Source organism: Coregonus lavaretus, assembly GCF_964263955.1.
Source record: "Coregonus lavaretus genome assembly, chromosome: 18".
NCBI lineage: Eukaryota > Metazoa > Chordata > Actinopteri > Salmoniformes > Salmonidae > Coregonus > Coregonus lavaretus.
Window position 1 is genome coordinate 672,755 of NC_140005.1, and position 25,708 is coordinate 698,462.

The following is a 25,708-nucleotide window of genomic DNA, read 5'->3' on the forward strand; positions in this document are numbered from 1 at the left end:
TCTGAAACAGATCTCTAGTATGGAGCAGTATATCAGTCTGAAACAGATCTCTAGTATGGAGCAGTATATCAGTCTGAAACAGATCTCTAGTATGGAGCAGTATATCAGTCTGAAACAGATCTCTAGTATGGAGCAGTATATCAGTCTGAAACAGATCTCTAGTATGGAGCAGTATATCAGTCTGAAACAGATCTCTAGTATGGAGCAGTATATCAGTCTGAAACAGATCTCTAGTATGGAGCAGTATATCAGTCTGAAATAGAGCTACGGGATGGAGCAGTATATCAGTCCGAAACAGATCTCTAGTATGGAGCAGTATATCAGTCTGAAACAGATCTCTAGTATGGAGCAGTATATCAGTCTGAAACAGATCTCTAGTATGGAGCAGTATATCAGTCTGAAACAGAGCTACGGGATGGAGCAGTATATCAGTCTGAAACAGATCTCTAGTATGGAGCAGTATATCATTCTGAAACAGATCTCTAGTATGGAGCAGTATATCAGTCTGAAACAGATCTCTAGTATGGAGCAGTATATCAGTCTGAAATAGATCTCTAGTATGGAGCAGTATATCAGTCTGAAACAGATCTCTAGTATGGAGCAGTATATCAGTCTGAAACAGAGCTACGGGATGGAGCAGTATATCAGTCTGAAACAGATCTCTAGTATGGAGCAGTATATCAGTCTGAAACAGATCTCTAGTATGGAGCAGTATATCAGTCTGAAACAGAGCTATGGGATGGAGCAGTATATCAGTCTGAAACAGATCTCTAGTATGGAGCAGTATATCAGTCTGAAACAGATCTCTAGTATGGAGCAGTATATCAGTCTGAAATAGATCTCTAGTATGGAGCAGTATATCTGTCTGAAACAGATCTCTAGTATGGAGCAGTATATCAGTCTGAAACAGATCTCTAGTATGGAGCAGTATATCAGTCTGAAACAGAGCTACGGGATGGAGCAGTATATCAGTCTGAAACAGATCTCTAGTATGGAGCAGTATATCAGTCTGAAACAGATCTCTAGTATGGAGCAGTATATCAGTCTGAAATAGATCTCTAGTATGGAGCAGTATATCAGTCTGAAACAGATCTCTAGTATGGAGCAATATATCAGTCTGAAACAGATCTCTAGTATGGAGCAGTATATCAGTCTGAAACAGATCTCTAGTATGGAGCAGTATATCAGTCTGAAATAGAGCTACGGGATGGAGCAGTATATCAGTCTGAAACAGATCTCTAGTATGGAGCAGTATATCAGTCTGAAACAGATCTCTAGTATGGAGCAGTATATCAGTCCGAAACAGATCTCTAGTATGGAGCAGTATATCAGTCTGAAACAGATCTCTAGTATGGAGCAGTATATCAGTCTGAAACAGATCTCTAGTATGGAGCAGTATATCAGTCTGAAACAGAGCTACGGGATGGAGCAGTATATCAGTCTGAAACAGATCTCTAGTATGGAGCAGTATATCAGTCTGAAACAGATCTCTAGTATGGAGCAGTATATCAGTCTGAAACAGAGCTACGGGATGGAGCAGTATATCAGTCTGAAACAGATCTCTAGTATGGAGCAGTATATCAGTCTGAAACAGATCTCTAGTATGGAGCAGTATATCAGTCTGAAACAGATCTCTAGTATGGAGCAGTATATCAGTCTGAAATAGAGCTACGGGATGGAGCAGTATATCAGTCTGAAACAGATCTCTAGTATGGAGCAGTATATCAGTCTGAAACAGATCTCTAGTATGGAGCAGTATATCAGTCTGAAACAGATCTCTAGTATGGAGCATTATATCAGTCTGAAACAGATCTCTAGTATGGAGCAGTATATCAGTCTGAAACAGATCTCTAGTATGGAGCAGTATATCAGTCTGAAACAGATCTCTAGTATGGAGCAGTATATCAGTCTGAAACAGATCTCTAGTATGGAGCAGTATATCAGTCTGAAACAGATCTCTAGTATGGAGCAGTATATCAGTCTGAAACAGATCTCTAGTATGAAGCAGTATATCAGTCTGAAACAGCTCTCTAGTACGGAGCAGTATATCAGTCTGAAACAGATCTCTAGTATGGAGCAGTATATCAGTCTGAAACAGATCTCTAGTATGGAGCAGTATATCAGTCTGAAACAGATCTCTAGTATGGAGCAGTATATCAGTCTGAAACAGATCTCTAGTATGGAGCAGTATATCAGTCTGAAACAGAGCTACGGGATGGAGCAGTATATCAGTCTGAAACAGATCTCTAGTATGGAGCAGTATATCAGTCTGAAACAGATCTCTAGTATGGAGCAGTATATCAGTCTGAAACAGATCTCTAGTATGGAGCAGTATATCAGTCTGAAACAGATCTCTAGTATGGAGCAGTATATCAGTCTGAAACAGATCTCTAGTATGGAGCAGTATATCAGTCTGAAACAGATCTCTAGTATGGAGCAGTATATCAGTCTGAAACAGATCTCTAGTATGGAGCAGTATATCAGTCTGAAACAGATCTCTAGTATGGAGCAGTATATCAGTCTGAAATAGAGCTACGGGATGGAGCAGTATATCAGTCTGAAACAGATCTCTAGGATGGAGTAGTATATCAGTCTGAAACAGATCTCTAGTATGGAGCAGTATATCAGTCTGAAACAGATCTCTAGTATGGAGCAGTATATCAGTCTGAAACAGATCTCTAGTATGGAGCAGTATATCAGTCTGAAACAGATCTCTAGTATGGAGCAGTATATCAGTCTGAAACAGAGCTCTAGTATGGAGCAGTATATCAGTCTGAAACAGATCTCTAGTATGGAGCAGTATATCAGTCTGAAACAGATCTCTAGTATGGAGCAGTATATCCGTCTGAAACAGATCTCTAGTATGGAGCAGTATATCAGTCTGAAACAGATCTCTAGTATGGAGCAGTATATCAGTCTGAAATAGAGCTACGGGGTGGAGCAGTATATCAGTCTGAAATAGAGCTACGGGATGGAGCAGTATATCAGTCTGAAACAGATCTCTAGTATGGAGCAGTATATCAGTCTGAAACAGATCTCTAGTATGGAGCAGTATATCAGTCTGAAACAGATCTCTAGTATGGAGCAGTATATCAGTCTGAAACAGATCTCTAGTATGGAGCAGTATATCAGTCTGAAACAGATCTCTAGTATGGAGCAGTATATCAGTCTGAAACAGATCTCTAGTATGGAGCAGTATATTAGTCTGAAACAGATCTCTAGTATGGAGCAGTATATCAGTCTGAAACAGATCTTTAGTATGGAGCAGTATATCAGTCTGAAACAGATCTTTAGTATGGAGCAGTATATCAGTCTGAAACAGATCTCTAGTATGGAGCAGTATTTCAGTCTGAAACAGATCTCTAGTATGGAGCAGTATATCAGTCTGAAACAGATCTCTAGTATGGAGCAGTATATCAGTCTGAAACAGATCTCTAGTATGGAGCAGTATATCAGTCTGAAACAGATCTCTAGTATGGAGCAGTATATCAGTCTGAAACAGATCTCTAGTATGGAGCAGTATATCAGTCTGAAATAGAGCTACGGGATGGAGCAGTATATCAGTCTGAAATAGATCTCTAGTATGGAGCAGTATATCAGTGTGAAACAGATCTCTAGTATGGAGCAGTATATCAGTCTGAAACAGATCTCTAGTATGGAGCAGTATATCAGTCTGAAATAGAGCTACGGGATGGAGCAGTATATCAGTCTGAAACAGATCTCTAGTATGGAGCAGTATATCAGTCTGAAACAGATCTCTAGTATGGAGCAGTATATCAGTCTGAAACAGATCTCTAGTATGGAGCAGTATATCAGTCTGAAATAGAGCTACGGGATGAAGCAGTATATCAGTCTGAAATAGAGCTAAGGGATGGAGCAGTATATGAGTCTGAAACAGATCTCTAGTATGGAGCAGTATATCAGTCTAAAACAGATCTCTAGTATGGAGCAGTATATCAGTCTGAAACAGATCTCTAGTATGGAGCAGTATATCAGTCTGAAACAGATCTCTAGTATGGAGCAGTATATCAGTCTGAAACAGATCTCTAGTATGGAGCAGTATATCAGTCTGAAATAGAGCTATGGGATGGAGCAGTATATCAGTCTGAAACAGATCTCTAGTATGGAGCAGTATATCAGTCTGAAATAGAGCTATGGGATGGAGCAGTATATCAGTCTGAAACAGAGCTCTAGTATGGAGCAGTATATCAGTCTGAAAGAGATCTCTAGTATGGAGCAGTATATCAGTCTGAAACAGAGCTCTAGTATGGAGCAGTATATCAGTCTGAAACAGATCTCTAGTATGGAGCAGTATATCAGTCTGAAACAGATCTCTAGTATGGGGCCGTATATCAGTCTGAAACAGAGCTACGGGATGGAGCAGTATATCAGTCTGAAACAGAGCTCTAGTATGGAGCAGTATATCAGTCTGAAACAGATCTCTAGTATGGAGCAGTATATCAGTCTGAAATAGAGCTACGGGATGGAGCAGTATATCAGTCTGAAATAGAGCTACGGGATGGAGCAGTATATCAGTCTGAAATAGAGCTACGGGATGGAGCAGTATATCAGTCTGAAACAGATCTCTAGTATGGAGCAGTATATCAGTCTGAAATAGAGCTACGGGATGGAGCAGTATATCAGTCTGAAACAGATCTCTAGTATGGAGCAGTATATCAGTCTGAAACAGATATCTAGTATGGAGCAGTATATCAGTCTGAAACAGATCTCTAGTATGGAGCAGTATATCAGTCTGAAACAGATCTCTAGTATGGAGCAGTATATCAGTCTAAAACAGATCTCTAGTATGGAGCAGTATATCAGTCTGAAATAGAGCTATGGGATGGAGCAGTATATCAGTCTGAAACAGATATCTAGTATGGAGCATTAGATCAGTCTGAAACATATCTCTAGTATGGAGCAGTATATCAGTCTGAAATAGAGCTACGGGATGGAGCAGTATATCAGTCTGAAATAGAGCTACGGGATGGAGCAGTATATCAGTCTGAAACAGATCTCTAGTATGGAGCAGTATATCAGTCTAAAACAGATCTCTAGTATGGAGCAGTATATCAGTCTGAAACAGATCTCTAGTATGGAGCAGTATATCATCTGAAACAGATCTCTAGTATGGAGCAGTATATCAGTCTGTAACAGATCTCTAGTATGGAGCAGTATATCAGTCTGAAATAGAGCTACGGGATGGAGCAGTATATCAGTCTGAAACAGATCTCTAGTATGGAGCAGTATATCAGTCTGAAACAGATCTCTAGTATGGAGCAGTATATCAGTCTGAAATAGAGCTCTAATATGGAGCAGTATATCAGTCTGAAACAGATCTCTAGTAAGGAGCAGTATATCAGTCTGAAACAGATCTCTAGTATGGAGCAGTATATCAGTCTGAAACAGATCTCTAGTATGGAGCAGTATATCAGTCTGAAACAGATCTCTAGTATGGAGCAGTATATCAGTCTGAAACAGATCTCTAGTATGGAGCAGTATATCAGTCTGAAATAGAGCTACGGGATGGAGCATATATCAGTCTAAAATAGAGCTACGGGATGGAGCAGTATATCAGTCTGAAACAGATCTCTAGTTTGGAGCAGTATATCAGTCTGAAACAGATCTTTAGTATGGAGCAGTATATCAGTCTGAAACAGATCTCTAGTATGGAGCAGTATATCAGTCTGAAACAGATCTCTAGTATGGAGCAGTATATCAGTCTGAAATAGAGCTACGGGATGGAGCAGTATATCAGTCTGAAACAGATCTCTAGTATGGAGCAGTATATCAGTCTGAAACAGATCTCTAGTATGGAGCAGTATATCAGTCTGAAACAGATCTCTAGTATGGAGCAGTATATCAGTCTGAAATAGAGCTACGGGATGGAGCAGTATATCAGTCTGAAACAGATCTCTAGTATGGAGCAGTATATCAGTCTGAAATAGAGCTACGGGATGGAGCAGTATATCAGTCTGAAACAGATCTCTAGTATGGAGCAGTATATCAGTCTGAAATAGAGCTACGGGATGGAGCAGTATATCAGTCTGAAACAGATCTCTAGTATGGAGCAGTATATCAGTCTGAAACAGATCTCTAGTATGGAGCAGTATATCAGTCTGAAATAGAGCTACGGGATGGAGCAGTATATCAGTCTGAAACAGATCTCTAGTATGGAGCAGTATATCAGTCTGAAACAGATCTCTAGTATGGAGCAGTATATCAGTCTGAAATAGAGCTACGGGTATCCTACAGTATGTGGTGGTTCAGTATCCTACAGTATGTGGTGGTTCAGTACCCTACAGTATGTGGTGGTTCAGTATCCTACAGTATGTGGTGGTTCAGTATCCTACAGTATGTGGTGGTTCAGTATCCTGCAGTATGTGGTGGTTCAGTACCCTACAGTATGTGGTGGTTCAGTATCCTATAGTATGTGGTGGTACAGTATCCTACAGTATGTGGTAGTTCAGTATCCTGCAGTATGTGGTGGTTCAGTACCCTACAGTATGTGGTGGTTCAGTATCCTACAGTATGTGGTGGTTCAGTATCCTGCAGTATGTGGTGGTTCAGTACCCTACAGTATGTGGTGGTTCAGTATCCTACAGTATGTGGTGGTTCAGTATCCTGCAGTATGTGGTGGTTCAGTATCCTACAGTATGTGGTGGTTCAGTATCCTACAGTATGTGGTGGTTCAGTATCCGGTGGTTCAGTACCCTACAGTATGTGGTGGTTCAGTATCCTACAGTATGTGGTGGTTCAGTATCCTACAGTATGTGGTGGTACAGTACCCTACAGTATGTGGTGGTTCAGTATCCTACAGTATCCTACAGTATGTGGTGGTTCAGTATCATACAGTATGTGGTGGTTCAGTATCCTACAGTATGTGGTGGTTCAGTATCCTACAGTATGTGGTGGTTCAGTATCCTACAGTATGTGGTGGTTCAGTATCCTACAGTATGTGGTGGTTCAGTATCCTACAGTAGGTGGTGGTTCAGTATCCTACAGTATGTGGTGGTTCAGTATCCTACAGTATGTGGTGGTTCAGTATCCTACAGTATGTGGTGGTTCAGTATCCTACAGTATGTGGTGGTTCAGTATCCTACAGTATGTGGTGGTTCAGTACCCTACAGTATGTGGTGGTTCAGTATCCTACAGTATGTGGTGGTTCAGTATCCTACAGTATGTGGTGGTACAGTATCCTACAGTATGTGGTGGTACAGTATACTACAGTATAGTACAGTATCCTTTGCATTTGCTTAAGTTGTTTTCTAGTTACATTAATTTGGATACATCCTTAACAATGAGCTAATGAGGCACGATTTCGCCTGGCATAGAAAATGTGCTCTCTCGTCAGGACACTGTTGTTAAGAGGAGCTAGCCAACAACACAGCTAACACAATCACTTCAAACTGAAGCTGGAAAGACTGCAAACTAGCTGCACCTTTTTTCAATTGACATTTCTTTGTATATATCCATAAAAATGATGCCAGCTGATTCATGATTTCGACTGGCTGAGAAACGCTGCCTCCCTGTCTGTCTGCCTGTCTGTCGAATTTGAATATTGAAACAATGTTGTAAATGTCAGAGAGACAGACAGCAAGGTTTATACAAATCTCCACTGTTGATAACGAAATGTTTGTCTAAAAGAATTGTGAGATAATGTCTAGATGCTTTTTATAGTGGAGATCAAGTTTATAAATTGCCTGGCTGGGCTGATGAGACAGTGGATTGCGCAGTCAGATGGAACAGAGTAAATAGGCATTTTAACGTCACAGATTTAGCCGGTGGTAACTTGTGGAATAGACACCAGCTGGAATGTACAGTATCCTACAGTATGTGGTGGTTCAGTATCCTACAGTATCCTACAGTATCCTACAGTATGTGGTGGTTCAGTATCCTACAGGATCCTACAGTACCCTACAGTATGTAGTGGTTCAGTATCCTACAGTATGTGGTGGTTCAGTATCCTACAGGATCCTACAGTACCCTACAGTATGTAGTGGTTCAGTATCCTACAGTATGTGGTGGTACAGTATCCTGCAGTAGGTGGTGGTTCAGTATCCTACAGTATGTGGTGGTACAGTATCCTACAGTATGTGGTGGTTCAGTATCCTACAGTATCCTACAGTATGTGGTGGTACAGTATCCTACAGTATGTGGTGGTTCAGTATCCTACAGTATCCTACAGTATCCTACAGTATGTGATGGTTCAGTATCCTACAGTATGTGGTGGTACAGTATCCTGCAGTAGGTGGTGGTTCAGTATCCTACAGTATGTGGTGGTACAGTATCCTACAGTATGTGGTGGTACAGTATCCTACAGTATGTGGTGGTTCAGTATCCTACAGTATCCTACAGTATCCTACAGTATGTGGTGGTTCAGTATCCTACAGTATGTGGTGGTACAGTATCCTACAGTATGTGGTGGTTCAGTATCCTACAGTATGTGGTGGTACAGTATCCTACAGTATGTGGTGGTTCAGTATCCTACAGTATCCTACAGTATCCTACAGTATGTGGTGGTTCAGTACCCTACAGTATGTGGTGGTTCAGTATCCTACAGTATGTGGTGGTTCAGTATCCTACAATATGTCGTGGTTCAGTATCCTACAGTATGTGGTGGTTCAGTATCCTACAGTATGTGGTGGTACAGTATCCTACAGTATCCTACAGTATCCTACAGTAGGTGGTGGTACAGTATCCTACAGTATCCTACAGTATGTGGTGGTACAGTATCCTACAGTATCCTACAGTATGTGGTGGTTCAGTATCCTACAGTATGTGGTGGTTCAGTATCCTACAGTATCCTACAGTATGTGGTGGTACAGTATCCTACAGTATCCTACAGTAGGTGGTGGTTCAGTATCCTACAGTATCCTACAGTATGTAGTGGTTCAGTATCCTACAGTATGTGGTGGTTCAGTACCCTACAGTATGTGGTGGTTCAGTATCATACAGTATGTGGTGGTTCAGTATCCTACAGTATGTGGTGGTTCAGTATCCTACAGTATGTGGTGGTTCAGTATCCTACAGTATCCTACAGTATCCTACAGTATGTGGTGGTTCAGTATCCTACAGTATGTGGTGGTTCAGTATCCTACAGTATGTGGTGGTTCAGTATCCTACAGTATGTGGTGGTTCAGTATGTGGTGGTTCAGTATCCTACAGTATGTGGTGGTTCAGTATCCTACAGTATCCTACAGTATCATACAGTATGTGGTGGTTCAGTATCCTACAGTATGTGGTGGTTCAGTATCCTACAGTATGTGGTGGTTCAGTATCCTACAGTATCCTACAGTATTCTACAGTATGTGGTGGTTCAGTATCCTACAGTATGTGGTGGTTCAGTATCCTACAGTATGTGGTGGTTCAGTATCCTACAGTATGTGGTGGTTCAGTATCCTACAGTATGTGGTGGTTCAGTATCCTACAGTATCCTACAGTATCATACAGTATGTGGTGGGTCAGTATCCTACAGTATGTGGTGGTTCAGTATCCTACAGTATCCTACAGTATCCTACAGTATGTGGTGGTTCAGTATCCTACAGTATGTGGTGGTTCAGTATCCTACAGTATGTGGTGGTTCAGTATCCTACAGTATGTGGTGGTTCAGTATCATACAGTATGTGGTGGTTCAGTATCCTACAGTATCCTACAGTATGTGGTGGTTCAGTATCCTACAGTATGTGGTGGTTCAGTATCCTACAGTATGTGGTGGTTCAGTATCCTACAGTATCCTACAGTATCCTACAGTATGTGGTGGTTCAGTATCCTACAGTATGTGGTGGTTCAGTATCCTACAGTATGTGGTGGTTCAGTATCCTACAGTATCCTACAGTATCCTACAGTATGTGGTGGTTCAGTATCCTACAGTATCCTACAGTATGTGGTGGTTCAGTATCCTACAGTATGTGGTGGTTCAGTATCCTACAGTATGTGGTGGTTCAGTATCCTACAGTAGGTGGTGGTACAGTATCCTACAGTATGTGGTGGTTCAGTATCCTACAGTATGTGGTGGTTCAGTATCCTACAGTATGTGGTGGTTCAGTATCCTACAGTATCCTACAGTATGTGGTGGTTCAGTATCCTACAGTATGTGGTGGTTCAGTATCCTACAGTATGTGGTGGTTCAGTATCCTACAGTATGTGGTGGTTCAGTATCCTACAGTATCCTACAGTATGTGGTGGTTCAGTATCCTACAGTATGTGGTGGTTCAGTACCCTACAGTATGTGGTGGTTCAGTATCCTACAGTATGTGGTGGTTCAGTATCCTACAGTAGGTGGTGGTACAGTATCCTACAGTATGTGGTGGTTCAGTATCCTACAGTATGTGGTGGTTCAGTATCCTACAGTATCCTACAGTATGTGGTGGTTCAGTATCCTACAGTAGGTGGTGGTACAGTATCCTACAGTATGTGGTGGTTCAGTATCCTACAGTATGTGGTGGTTCAGTATACTACAGTATGTGGTGGTTCAGTATCCTACAGTATCCTACAGTATGTGGTGGTTCAGTATCCTACAGTATCCTACAGTATGTGGTGGTTCAGTATCCTACAGTATGTGGTGGTTCAGTATCCTACAGTATGTGGTGGTTCAGTATCCTACAGTAGGTGGTGGTACAGTATCCTACAGTATGTGGTGGTTCAGTATCCTACAGTATGTGGTGGTTCAGTATCCTACAGTATGTGGTGGTTCAGTATCCTACAGTATGTGGTGGTTCAGTATCCTACAGTATGTGATGGTACAGTATCCTACAGTAGGTGGTGGTACAGTATCCTACAGTATGTGGTGGTTCAGTATCCTACAGTATGTGGTGGTTCAGTATCCTACAGTATGTGGTGGTTCAGTATCCTACAGTATGTGGTGGTTCAGTATCCTACAGTATGTGGTGGTTCAGTATCCTACAGTAGGTGGTGGTACAGTATCCTACAGTATGTGGTGGTTCAGTATCCTACAGTATGTGGTGGTTCAGTATCCTACAGTATCCTACAGTATGTGGTGGTTCAGTATCCTACAGTATGTGGTGGTTCAGTATCCTACAGTATGTGGTGGTTCAGTATCCTACAGTATGTGGTGGTTCAGTATCCTACAGTATGTGGTGGTTCAGTATCATACAGTACCCGACAGTATTACATTTACCCTTTAGTCATTTAGCAGACGCTCTTATCCAGAGCGACCTTACAGGAGCAAGTAGGTTTAAGTGCCTTGCTCAAGGGCACATTGACAGATCTTACACCTAGTCGGCTCTGGGATTAGAACCAGCGACCTTTCGGTTACTGGCACAACGCTCTTAACCACTAAGCTACCTGCCGCCCCCCACTTCAATGCTTCCACTTACAGTCCACTTCAATGCTTCCACTCAGATCTGTGCACCCTAAAGGGCTAGGGGGAAGGTAGACAGTATCTTACAGTATCGTACAGTATGGAACAATATTCTGCAGCATGTGGTAGTACAGTATCCTACAGTATTTTACAGTATCCTACAGTATAGTAAAGTATAGTAAAGTATAGTAAAGTATCCTAGAGTATTCGACAGTATTGTACAGTATCCTACAGTATACTACAGTATCCAACAGTATGTTGCAGTATCATACAGTATGGTACAGTATCCTATAGTTTAGTACATTATACTTCAGTATGTTACAGTATCTTACAGTATGGTATAATATTATTCAGCATGTGGTAGTACAGTATCCAACAGTATTATACAGTATCCTACAGTATGGTACAGTATCCTACAGTATGGTACAGTATCCTACAGTATCCTACAGTATCCTACAGTATGTGTTGGTTCAGTATCATACAGGATCCTACAGTACCCTACAGTATGTGGTGGTTCAGTACCCTACAGTATGTGGTGGTTCAGCATCATACAGTATGTGGTGGTTCAGTATCCTACAGTATGTCGTGGTTCAGTATCCTACAGTATGTGGTGTTTCAGTATCCTACAGTATCCTACAGTATGTGGTAGTTCAGTATCCTACAGTATGTAGTGGTTCAGTATCCTACAGTATGTGGTGGTTCAGTATCCTACAGTATGTAGTGGTTCAGTATCCTACAGTATGTGGTGGTTCAGTATCCTACAGTATCCTACAGTATGTGGTGGTTCAGTATCCTACAGTATGTAGTGGTTCAGTATCCTACAGTATGTGGTGGTTCAGTATCCTACAGTATCCTACAGTATCTTACAGTATGTGGTGGTTCAGTACCCTACAGTAGGTGGTGGTACAGTATCCTACAGTATGTGGTGGTTCAGTATCCTACAGTATCCTACAGTATGTGGTGGTTCAGTATCCTACAGTATGTGGTGGTTCAGTATCCTACAGTATGTGGTGGTTCAGTATCATACAGTATCCTACAGTATCCTACAGTATGTGGTGGTTCAGTATCCTACAGTATGTGGTGGTTCATTATCCTACAGTATGTGGTGGTTCAGTATCCTACAGTATCCTACAGTATCCTACAGTATGTGGTGGTTCAGTATCCTACAGTATGTGGTGGTTCAGTACCCTACAGTATGTGGTGGTTCAGTATCCTACAGTATGTGGTGGTTCAGTACCCTACAGTATGTGGTGGTTCAGTATCCTACAGTTTGTGGTGGTTCAGTATCATACAGTATGTGGTGGTTCAGAATCATACAGTATCCTACAGTATCCTACAGTATGTGGTGGTTCAGTATCCTACAGTATGTGGTGGTTCAGTATCCTACAGTATGTGGTGGTTCAGTATCATACAGTATGTGGTGGTTCAGTATCCTACAGTATGTGGTGGTTCAGTATCATACAGTATGTGGTGGTTCAGTATCATACAGTATGTGGTGGTTCAGTATCCTACAGTATGTGGTGGTTCAGTATCCTACAGTATGTGGTGGTTCAGTATCCTACAGTATGTGGTGGTTCAGTATCATACAGTATGTGGTGGTTCAGTATCATACAGTATGTGGTGGTTCAGTATCCTACAGTATGTGGTGGTTCAGTATCCTACAGTATGTGGTGGTTCAGTATCCTACAGTATGTGGTGGTTCAGTATCCTACAGTATGTGGTGGTTCAGTATCATACAGTATGTGGTGGTTCAGTATCATACAGTATGTGGTGGTTCAGTATCATACAGTATCCTACAGTATCCTACAGTATGTGGTGGTTCAGTATCCTACAGTATGTGGTGGTTCAGTATCCTAAAGTATGTGGTGGTTCAGTATCATACAGTATCCTACAGTATCCTACAGTATGTGGTGGTTCAGTATCCTACAGTATGTGGTGGTACAGTATCCTACAGTATGTGGTGGTTCAGTATCATACAGTATCCTACAGTATGTGGTGGTTCAGTATCATACAGTATCCTACAGTATCCTACAGTATGTGGTGGTTCAGTATCCTACAGTATGTGGTGGTTCAGTATCCTACAGTATGTGGTGGTTCAGTATCATACAGTATCCTACAGTATCCTACAGTATGTGGTGGTTCAGTATCCTACAGTATGTGGTGGTTCAGTATCCTACAGTAGGTGGTGGTTCAGTATCCTACAGTATGTGGTGGTTCAGTATCCTACAGTATGTGGTGGTACAGTATCATACAGTATCCTACAGTATCCTACAGTATGTGGTGGTTCAGTATCATACAGTATCCTACAGTATACTACAGTATGTGGTGGTTCAGTATCCTACAGTATGTGGTGGTTCAGTATCCTACAGTAGGTTGTCGTTCAGTATCCTACAGTATGTATTGGTTCAGTATCCTACAGTATGTTTTGGTACAGTATCCTACAGTATCCTGCAGTATCCTACAGTATCCTACAGTATGTGGTGGTTCAGTATCCTACAGTATGTGGTGGTTCAGTATCATACAGTATGTGGTGGTTCAGTATCCTACAGTATGTGTTGGTTCAGTATCATACAGGATCCTACAGTACCCTACAGTATGTGGTGGTTCAGTACCCTACAGTATGTGGTGGTTCAGTATCATACAGTATGTGGTGGTTCAGTATCCTACAGTATCCTACAGTATCCTACAGTATTGTGGTGGTTCAGTATCCTACAGTATGTAGTGGTTCAGTATCCTACAGTATGTGGTGGTTCAGTATCCTACAGTATGTGGTGGTACAGTATCCTACAGTATGTGGTGGTTCAGTATCCTACAGTATGTGGTGGTACAGTATCCTACAGTATGTGGTGGTTCAGTATCCTACAGTATGTGGTGGTACAGTATCCTACAGTATGTGGTGGTTCAGTATCCTACAGTATGTGGTGGTTCAGTATCCTACAGTATGTGGTGGTACAGTATCCTACAGTATGTGGTGGTTCAGTATCCTACAGTATTGTGGTGGTTCAGTATCCTACAGTATGTGGTGGTTCAGTATCCTACAGTATGTGGTGGTTCAGTATCCTACAGTATGTGGTGGTTCAGTATCATACAGTACCCGACAGTATTACATTTACCCTTTAGTCATTTAGCAGACGCTCTTATCCAGAGCGACCTTACAGGAGCAAGTAGGTTTAAGTGCCTTGCTCAAGGGCACATTGACAGATCTTACACCTAGTCGGCTCTGGGATTAGAACCAGCGACCTTTCGGTTACTGGCACAACGCTCTTAACCACTAAGCTACCTGCCGCCCCCCACTTCAATGCTTCCACTTACAGTCCACTTCAATGCTTCCACTCAGATCTGTGCACCCTAAAGGGCTAGGGGGAAGGTAGACAGTATCTTACAGTATAGTACAGTATGGAACAATATTCTGCAGCATGTGGTAGTACAGTATCCTACAGTATTTTACAGTATCCTACAGTATAGTAAAGTATAGTAAAGTATCCTAGAGTATCCGACAGTATTGTACAGTATCCTACAGTATACTACAGTATCCAACAGTATGTTGCAGTATCATACAGTATGGTACAGTATCCTATAGTTTAGTACATTATACTTTAGTATGTTACAGTATCTTACAGTATGGTAGAATATTATTCAGCATGTGGTAGTACAGTATCCAACAGTATTATACAGTATCCTACAGTATCCTACAGTATCCTACAGTATTATACAGTATCCTACAGTATGGTACAGTATCCTACAGTATCCTACAGTATCCTACAGTATTATACAGTATCCTACAGTATAGTACAGTATTCTACAGTATAGTACAGTATCCTACAGTACCCTACAGCATGTTACAGTATCCTACAGTATCCTACGGTATCCTACACTACCCTACAGTACCCTACATCATGTTACAGAACCCTACAGCATGGTACAGTATCCTACAGTATCCTACAGTACCCTACAGTACCCCACAGCATGTTACAGTATCCTACAGTATCCTTCATACCCTACAGCATGTTACAGTATCCTGCAGTATCCTACAGTATCCTACAGTACCCTACAGTACCCTACAGCATGTTACACTATCCTACAGTATCCTACGGTATCCTACAGTACCCTACAGTACCCTACAGCATGTTACACTATCCTACAGTATCCTACAGTACCCTACAGCATGGTACAGTACTCTACAGTACCCTACAGTATTCTACAGTATGTTACAGTATCCTACAGTATCCTACGGTATCCTACAGTACCCTACAGTACCCTACAGTATGTTACAGTATCCTACAGTATCCTACGGTATCCTACAGTACCCTACAGTACCCTACAGCATGTTACACTATCCTACAGTATCCTACAGTACCCTACAGCATGGTACAGTACTCTACAGTACCCTACAGTATTCTACAGTACCCTACAGTATCCAACAGTATAGTACAGTACCGGTACCCCCTGTATATAGCCTCCCTACTGTTATTTTATTTTACTGCTGCTTTTTAATTATTTGTTTTATTTATTTTTTACTTAACACTTTTTTTCTTTTCTTAAAACTGCATTGTTGGTTAAGGGCTTGTAAGTAAGCATTTCACTGTAAGGTCTACACCTGTTGTATTCGGCGCATGTGGCAAATACAATTGGATTTGATTTGATTTATAGTACATTGTACTACAGTATGTTGAAGTATCCTACAGTATGGTACAGTTTACAACAGTATGTTACAGTATCCTACAGTATGTTACAGTATCCTACAGTATCCTACTGTATCCTACAGTATGTTACAGTATCCTACAGTATGTTACAGTATCCTACAGTATGTTACAGTATCCTACAGTATGTTACAGTATGTTACAGTATCCTACAGTATGTTACAGTATCCTACAGTATGTTACAGTATCCTACAGTATAGTACAGTATCCTACAGTATCCTACAGTATGTTACAGTATCCTACAGTATGTTACAGTATCCTACAGTATGTTACAGTATCCTACAGTATGTTACAGTATCCTACAGTATCCTACTGTATCCTACAGTATGTTACAGTATGTTACAGTATCCTACAGTATGTACAGTATCCTACAGTATGTTACAGTATCCTACAGTATGTTACAGTATCCTACAGTATGTTACAGTATGTTACAGTATCCTACAGTATAGTACAGTATCCTACAGTATCCTACAGTATGTTACAGTATCCTACAGTATGTTACAGTATCCTACAGTATGTTACAGTATCCTACAGTATCCTACTGTATCCTACAGTATGTTACAGTATCCTACAGTATGTTACAGTATCCTACAGTATCCTACAGTATGTTACTGTATCCTACAGTATGTTACAGTATCCTACAGTATCCTACAGTATCCTACAGTATGTTACAGTATCCTACAGTATGTTACAGTATCCTACAGTATGTTACAGTATCCTACAGTATCCTACAGTATGTTACAGTATCCTACAGTATCCTACAGTATGTTACAGTATCCTACAGTATGTTACAGTATCCTACAGTATCCTACAGTATGTTACAGTATCCTACAGTATGTTACAGTATCCTACAGTATCCTACAGTATGTTACAGTATCCTACAGTATCCTACAGTATCCTACAGTATGTTACAGTATCCTACAGTATCCTACAGTATGTTACAGTATCCTACAGTATGGTACAGTTGACAACAGTATGTTACAGTATCCTACAGTATCCTACAGTATGGTACAGTTGACAACAGTATGTTACAGTATCCTACAGTATCCTACAGTATAGTACAGTATCCTACAGTATCCTACAGTATGGTACAGTTGACAACAGTATGTTACAGTATCCTACAGTATCCTACTGTATCCTACATTATGTTACAGTATCCTACAGTATGTTACAGTATCCTACAGTATCCTACAGTATGTTACAGTATCCTACAGTAATGTAAAGTATTCAACAGTATAGTACAGCATCATATAATATAGTACAGTATCCTCCAGTATGTTGTTTTACATCCATCGGATGCAGTGATCACAATATAGTAGCCATATCTAGGAAAACCAAAGTTCCAAAGGCTGGGCCTAATATAGTGTATAAGAGGTCATACAATACGTTCTGTAGTGATTCCTATGTTGTTGATGTAAATAATATTTGTTGGTCCGTGGTGTGTAATGAGGAGCAACCAGACTCTGCATTTGACACATTTATGAAATTGCTTCTTCCAGTTACTAATAAGCATGCACCCATTAAGAAAATGACTGTAAAAACTGTTAAATCGCCGTGGATTGATGAGGAATTGAAAAATGGTATGGTTGCGATAGATGAGGCAAAAGGAATGGCAAATAAGTCTGGCTGCACAACCGATTGGCAAACGTACTGCAAATTGAGAAATCATGTGACTAAACTGAATAAAAAGAAGAGGAAACTACACCATGAAACAAAGATAAATGATATAAAGAATGATAGTAAAAAGCTTTGGAGCACCTTAAATGACATTTTGGGCAAAAAGGCAAACTCAGCTCTATCATTCATTGAATCAGATGGCTCATTCATCATAAAACCGACTGATATTGCCAACTACTTTAATGATTTTTTCGTTGGCAAGATTAGCAAACTTAGGCATGACATACCAGCAACAAACGCTGACACTACACATCCAAGTATAACTGATCAAATTATGAAAGACAAGCATTGTAATTTAGAATTGCGTAAAGTGAGTGTGGAAGTGTTTATTTATTTTTTGTTATTTATCAACAATGACAAGCCACCGGGGTCTGACAACTTGGATGGAAAATTACTGAGGATAATAGCGGACGATATTGCCACTCCTATTTCCCATATCTTCAATTTAAGCCTTCACAGTCCCCAAGTCCAGAACAGACTATGGGAGGTGCACAGTACTACATAGAGCCATGACTACATGGAACTCTATTCCACATCAGGTAACTGATGCAAGCAGTAAAATTAGATTTAAAAAACAGATACAAATACACTTTATGGAACAGCGGGGACTGTGAAGCAACACAAACATAGGCACAGACATACGCACTATACACACACCTACACATGGATTTTGTATTGTAGATATGTGATAGTAGAGTAGCGGCCTGAGGGAACACACTTAGTGTGTTGTGAAAAGTGTTATGAAATGTAATGTCATGTAATATTTTAAATTGTATATATCTTCCTTAATGTTGCTGGACCCCAGGAAGAGTATCTGCTGCCTTGGCAGGAACTAATGGGGATCCATAATAAACCCCAGGAAGAGTAGCTGCTGCCTTGGCAGGAACTAATGGGGATCCATAATAAACCCCAGGAAGAGTAGCTGCTGCCTTGGCAGGAACTAATGGGGATCCATAATAAACCCCAGGAAGAGTAGCTGCTGCCTTGGCAGGAACTAATGGGGATCCATAATAAACCCCAGGAAGAGTAGCTGCTGCCTTGGCAGGAACTAATGGGGATCCATAATAAACCCCAGGAAGAGTAGCTGCTGCCTTGGCAGGAACTAATGGGGATCCATAATAAATACAAATACAGTATAGTACAGTATCCTACAGTATCCTACAGTGTAGTAAAGTATCCTACAGTATGGGGGGGGGGGGGTATGGTAGTAGGTGAGTCTATCAGAGACTAACTGGGGCAATTAGCTGCCTCGCGTGGGATGCAAGCCACGGTGCTACGGCGCTGTGCTATGCTGTAGAGCAAGCCTTAGACAGGAAGTCATACAGCGAGCCATTACAGCAGGTATGGATCAGAGCAGGGCTGACGCCTGAGAGCAGAGCAGCACTGCCAGATCTGATGCAGATATAGAGAGCTCTTTGAAGGGCCTAGACAAACAGAGACGGCATAGCGCTGCCCGCCGGACCACCTCCGGCCTCTAGTCCCCTGCCAGAGTCAACAACGCTACATAGCTCAGCAGCATAGAGATGTAACTGTTAACATAACTCACAGATCTAACTCTGTTAACATTCATAGGTGAGGAGCACAGCACAAAGCACATGGTGAGGAGCACAGCACAAAGCACATGGTGAGGAGCACAGCACAAAGCACATGGTGAGGAGCACAGCACAAAGCACATGGTGAGGAGCACAGCACAAAGCACATGGTGAGGAGCACAGCACAAAGCACATGGTGAGGAGCACAGCACAAAGCACATGGTGAGGAGCACAGCACAAAGCACATGGTGAGGAGCACAGCACAAAACACATGGTGAGGAGCACAGCACAAGCACATGGTGAGGAGCACAGCACAAAGCACATGGTGAGGAGCACAGCACAAAGCACATGGTGAGGAGCACAGCACAAAGAACATGGTGAGGAGCACAGCACAAAGCACATGGTGAGGAGCACAGCACAAAGCACATGGTGAGGAGCACAGCACAAAGCACATGGTGAGGAGCACAGCACAAAGCACATGGTGAGGAGCACAGCACAAAGCACATGGTGAGGAGCACAGCACAAAGCACATGGTGAGGAGCACAGCACAAAGCACATGGTGAGGAGCACAGCACAAAGAACATGGTGAGGAGCACAGCACAAAGCACATGGTGAGGAGCACAGCACAAAGCACATGGTGAGGAGCACAGCACAAAGCACATGGTGAGGAGCACAGCACAAAGAACATGGTGAGGAGCACAGCACAAAGAACATGTACCTCTGGTGTGACCTGTGAGCTGACTGAGGACTGGGGACATCTAAACCAAAACTGCTGACTCCATCACTCTCTCTTTTCGGATCCCTCACTCTCCTCTTTTCTGAACTATCACTCTCTCTTTTCGGATCCACCACTCTCTCTTTTCTGATCCATCACTCTATCTTTTCTGAACTATCACTCTATCTTTTCTGAACTATCACTCTATCTTTTCTGAACTATCACTCTATCTTTTCTGATCCCTCACTCTCTCTTTTCGGATCCATCACTCTCTCTTTTCTGATCCATCACTCTATATTTTCTTATCCCTCACTCTCTCTTTTCGAATCCATCACTCTCTCTTTTCTGATCCATCACTCTCTCTTTTCTGATCCATCACTCTATCTTTTCTGATCCCTCACTCTCTCTTTTCTGATCCCTCACTCTCCTCTTTTCTGATCCATCACTCTATCTTTTCTGATCCCTCACTCTCTCTATTCTGATCCATCACTCTATCTTTTCTGATCCCTCAATCTCTCTTTTCTGATCCCTCACTCTCCTCTTTTCTGATCTATCACTCTCTTTTCTCATCCAGCAATTAGTCTTTGACTAACCCTCTTTCTCTTAGTCTGTGATACTCTTCGTCTTTCAATTAAAAATCTCTCTCCCTCCCTCCCTCTCTTCCTCTCTCCCGTTAAACTGTGAGGTCATGTGGTGTGTCTTATCCTGTATCAGCCTTATGAAGGAGAGGCTTATGGGACATTAAGAGGAGAAAGGGTTTAACGTTCCTCCTCTAATCCCAGATAATCTGAGTCATGTTGTCATGAGGTAGACTCACAACAGATGAACTCTATCTATTAATACCGATAGGTATTTACCATGGATTAGATCTCAGTACAACACCTCTCCCCAAAAACAAATACACTTAAATATGTAACAAATACAATAAATAACCAAACTAAAGCAGTCACCACTGTCCCCCACAGTCCCCTCAATCCCCACAGACAATCCAACACCCCTCTCGTCTCCCCAACAACAGACAGATATACAGGTTAGTCTCTCTCTCTCTCTCTCTCTCTCTCTCTCTCTCTCTCTCTCTCTCTCTCTCTCTCTCTTCTTTCTCTCTCTCTCTCTCTCTCTCTCTCTCTCTCTCTCTCTCTCTCTCTCTCTCTCTCTCTCTCTCTCTCTCTCTCTCTCTCTCTCTCTCTCTCTCTCTCTCTCTCTCTTTCTCTCTCTCTCTCTGCTCTCTCTCTGCTCTCTCTCTCTCTCTCTCTCTGCTCTCTCTCTCTCTCTGCTCTCTCTCTCTCTCTCTCTCTCTCTCTCTCTCTCTCTCTCTCTCTCTCTTTCTCTCTCTCTTTCTCTCTCTCTACAAAGGTAGCGTAGAGTGTCTTAGCTCCGTAGCGGGGTAGCTGAACTCTCTCTCCCCTGCTCTGTGGGGCTCTGAACAGCCTCTGTGAGCTGCCTGACAGTAAAGAGTGTGTAAACGGTGGAACGGTGGAGAGGGGGAGGAGGAGAGTTGGCTAGGTGGATCTAACTGATAGACTTCAATGCCACAATAGCTCAGAACATTAGTTGTGTTGTACTCTGCCTAAACCTTTCACCAGGTTCCTGAAGCTGTTACCATGTTTTCAGTTCCACATGTAATGACATCAGAGTAATGAAGGATTGAATGAATGAATGAAGAGATGGAACACATAATTTCGATTACCTGTATCGTCCAAGTCTTCATCATAGTCTTCATCATCTCCAGAAGACAGGGAATCTGTTGGCACGGAAACACACAAATAAATTACAATTACAACACATTACATGACATGACATTACAAGGCTGTCCCAAATGGCATCCTATACGCTACAGAGTGCACTACTAGAGCCCATAGAGAAATAGATGCCATGTGGGATACAGGCTCAGGATCGGATAACATCTCAACATGAATCATAAGTCAATGTGTTACTTTATCAAGTCAATCTGAAGAGTGAAACAGCTGTCATACAAAACACCAGCAGGAATTCAGTAGAGTGAAACAGCTGTCATACAAAACACCAGCAGGAATTCAGTAGAGTGAAACAGCTGTCATACAAAACACAAGCAGGAATTCAGTAGAGTGAAACAGCTGTCATACAAAACACCAGCAGGAATTCAGTAGAGGGAAACAGCTGTCATACAGAACACCAGCAGGAATTCAGTAGAGTGAAACAGCTGTCATACAAAACACCAGCAGAAATTCAGTAGAGTGAAACAGCTGTCATACAAAACACAAGCAGGAAATCAGTAGAGTGAAACAGCTGTCATACAAAACACAAGCAGGAATTCAGTAGAGTGAAACAGCTGTCATACAGAACACCAGCAGGAATTCAGTAGAGTGAACCAGCTGTCATACAAAACACTAGCAGGAATTCAGTAGAGTGAAACAGCTGTCATACAAAACACAAGCAGGAATTCAGTAGAGTGAAACAGCTGTCATACAAAACACCAGCAGGAATTCAGGAGAGTGAAACAGCTGTCATACAAAACACAAGCAGGAATTCAGTAGAGTGAAACAGCTGTCATACAAAACACCAGCAGGAATTCAGTAGAGGGAAAAAGCTGTCATACAGAACACCAGCAGGAATTCAGTAGAGTGAACCAGCTGTCATACAAAACACAAGCAGGAATTCAGTAGAGTGAAACAGCTGTCATACAAAACACAAGCAGGAATTCAGTAGAGTGAAACAGCTGTCATACAAAACACCAGCACGAATTCAGTAGAGTGAAACAGCTGTCATACAAAACACAAGCAGGAATTCAGTAGAGTGAAACAGCTGTCATACAAAACACCAGCAGGAATTCAGTAGAGTGAAACAGCTGTCATACAAAACACAAGCAGGAATTCAGTAGAGTGAAACAGCTGTCATACAGAACACCAGCAGGAATTCAGTAGAGTGAAACAGCTGTCATACAAAACACCAGCAGGAATTCAGTAGAGTGAAACAGCTGTCATACAAAACACCAGCAGGAATTCAGTAGAGTGAAACAGCTGTCATACAAAACACCAGCAGGAATTCAGTAGAGTGAAACAGCTGTCATACAAAACACAAGCAGGAATTCAGTAGAGTGAAACAGCTGTCAAACAAAACACCAGCAGGAATTCAGTAGAGTGAAACAGCTGTCATACAAAACACCAGCAGGAATTCAGTAGAGTGAAACAGCTGTCATACAAAACACCAGCAGGAATTCAGTAGAGTGAAACAGCTGTCATACAAAACACAAGCAGGAATTCAGTAGAGTGAAACAGCTGTCATACAAAACACCAGCAGGAATTCAGTAGAGTGAAACAGCTGTCATACAAAACACCAGCAGGAATTCAGTAGAGTGAAACAGCTGTCATACAAAACACCAGCAGGAATTCAGTAGAGTGAAACAGCTGTCATACAAAACACAAGCAGGAATTCAGTAGAGTGAAACAGCTGTCAAACAAAACACCAGCAGGAATTCAGTAGAGTGAAACAGCTGTCATACAAAACACCAGCAGGAATTCAGTAGAGTGAAACAGCTGTCATACAAAACACCAGCAGGAATTCAGTAGAGTGAAACAGCTGTCATACAAAACACCAGCAGGAATTCAGTAGAGTGAAACAGCTGTCATACAAAACACCAGCAGGAATTCAGTAGAGTGAAAAAGCTGTCAAACAGAACACCAGCAGGAATTCAGTAGATGGAAATTGAGAGGGATTCAATGGAGTGTGCACACATAACCACACACACACCCACACACAAACACCCACACATAACCATGCACACACACAAATAACCACACACAGTCCGTTTATATTGACTGTAACATTGAGAGTTCATGAATGCACCTCAAGAGATTGGTCTTAGGTTTTTACACAAACATTTCCACAGACAGACATTACAGACCAGCGCCTCATTACTGGGGTCGGTGAGAGAGGAGCATGCACGCGGCAAGCAGACACGCAGACACACACACACACACACACACAGACACACACACTCACATTCACATGCAGGCAAACACACACACACACACACACAAACACACACACACACTCAAAGGTAGGCAAACACACACACACACAGACACAGGCAGGCAGGCAAAAACACACACACACAAATACTGCAGTCTGACGGGGATAAGCCATATGGTTATTTAGATGCTACTGAAGCAGTATAAACTATTTCTAGAGGGAGGTATGGACAATATGGAGGATAATGTATTTCCAGGGGGTATGATGGGTATGGAGGATAATGTATTTCCATGGGGGTATGATGGGTATGGAGGATAATGTATTTCCATGGGGGTATGATGGGTATGGAGGATAATGTATTTCCATGGGGGTATGATGGGTATGGAGGATAATGTATTTTCAGGGGGTATGATGGGTGTGGAGGATAATGTATTTCCATGGGGGTATGATGGGTATGGAGGATAATGTATTTCCATGGGGGTATGAGGGCTATGGAGGATAATGTATTTCCATGGGGGTATGATGGGTGTGGAGGATAATGTATTTCCATGGGGGTATGAGGGGTAAAGAAGATAATGTATTTCCATGGGGGAGTGTGGGGTATTGAGGATCATGTATTTCCAGGGGGTATGATGGGTGTGGAGGATAATGTATTTCCATGGGGGAGTGTGGGGTATTGAGGATCATGTATTTCCAGAGGGGTATGAAGGATATGAGGGGTATGGAGGATAATGTATCAACCCCCTCCTCACCCCAGCCCTCACTCTCCTCCCTCTCTCTCTCTCTCTACCTCTCCTCCCTCTCAATTCAATTTCAATTTCAATTTAAGGGCTTTATTGGCATGGGAAACGTGTGTTAACATTGCCAAAGCAAATTAAATAGTAAACAAAAGTGAAATAAACAATAAATATTAACAGTAAACATTACACTCAGAAGTTCCAAAAGAATAAAGACATTTCAAATGTCATATTATGTATATATACAGTGTTGTAATGATATGCAAATAGTTAAAGTACAAATGGGAAAATAAATAAACATAAATTGTATTTACAGTGGTGTTTGTTCTTCACTGGTGTTTGTTCTTCACTGGTTGCCCTTTTCTTGTGGCAACAGGTCACAAATCTTGCTGCTGTGATGGCACACCGTGGTATTTCACCAAGTAGATAAGGGAGTTTATGAAAAAGTTTTCGAATTATTTTTGGATCACTGTAATATGAGGGAAATATGTCTCTAATATGGTCATACATTTGGCAGGAGGTTAGGAAGTGCAGCTCAGTTTCCACCTCATTTTGTGGGCAGTGTGCACATAGCCTGTCTTCTCTTGAGAGCCAGGTCTGCCTACGGCGGCCTTTCTCAATAGCAAGGCTGTGCTCACTGAGTCTGTACATAGTCAAAGCTTTCCTTAAGTTTGGGTCAGTCACAGTGGTCAGGTATTCTGCCACTGTGTACTCTCTGTTTAGGGCCAAATAGCATTCTAGTTTGCTGTGTTTTTTGTTAATTCTTTCCAATGTGTCAAGTCATTCTCTTTTTATTTTCTCATGATTTGGTTGGGTCTAATTGTGTTGTTGTTGTTGTCCTGGGGCTCTGTGGGGTCTGTTTGTATTTGTGAACAGAGCCCCCGGACCAGCTTGCTTAGGGGACTCTTCTCCAAGTTAATCTCTCTGTAGGTGATGGCTTTGTTATGGAAGGTTTGGGAATCGCTTCCTTTTAAGTGGTTATAGAATTTAACGGCTCTTTTCTGGATTTTGATAATTAGCGGGTATCGGCCTAATTCTGCTCTGCATGCATTATTTGGTGTTTTTCGTTGTACAGA

The 25,708-nt window shown here is 41.8% G+C and overlaps 1 protein-coding gene across 1 annotated transcript in view; it reads right to left on the bottom strand.

Moving 5' to 3' along the window:
* The window catches only part of fgfr3 (fibroblast growth factor receptor 3), a gene marked incomplete at both ends in the record, with an annotated part of 280,133 nt that overhangs the window by 194,132 nt on the left and 60,293 nt on the right, over window positions 1–25,708 (bottom strand). The window contains one exon of the mRNA XM_084181508.1: window positions 21,626–21,688. Within this exon, the coding sequence (XP_084037634.1) occupies window positions 21,626–21,688 (63 nt within the window). The remainder of the gene's footprint in view (window positions 1–21,625; window positions 21,689–25,708) is intronic.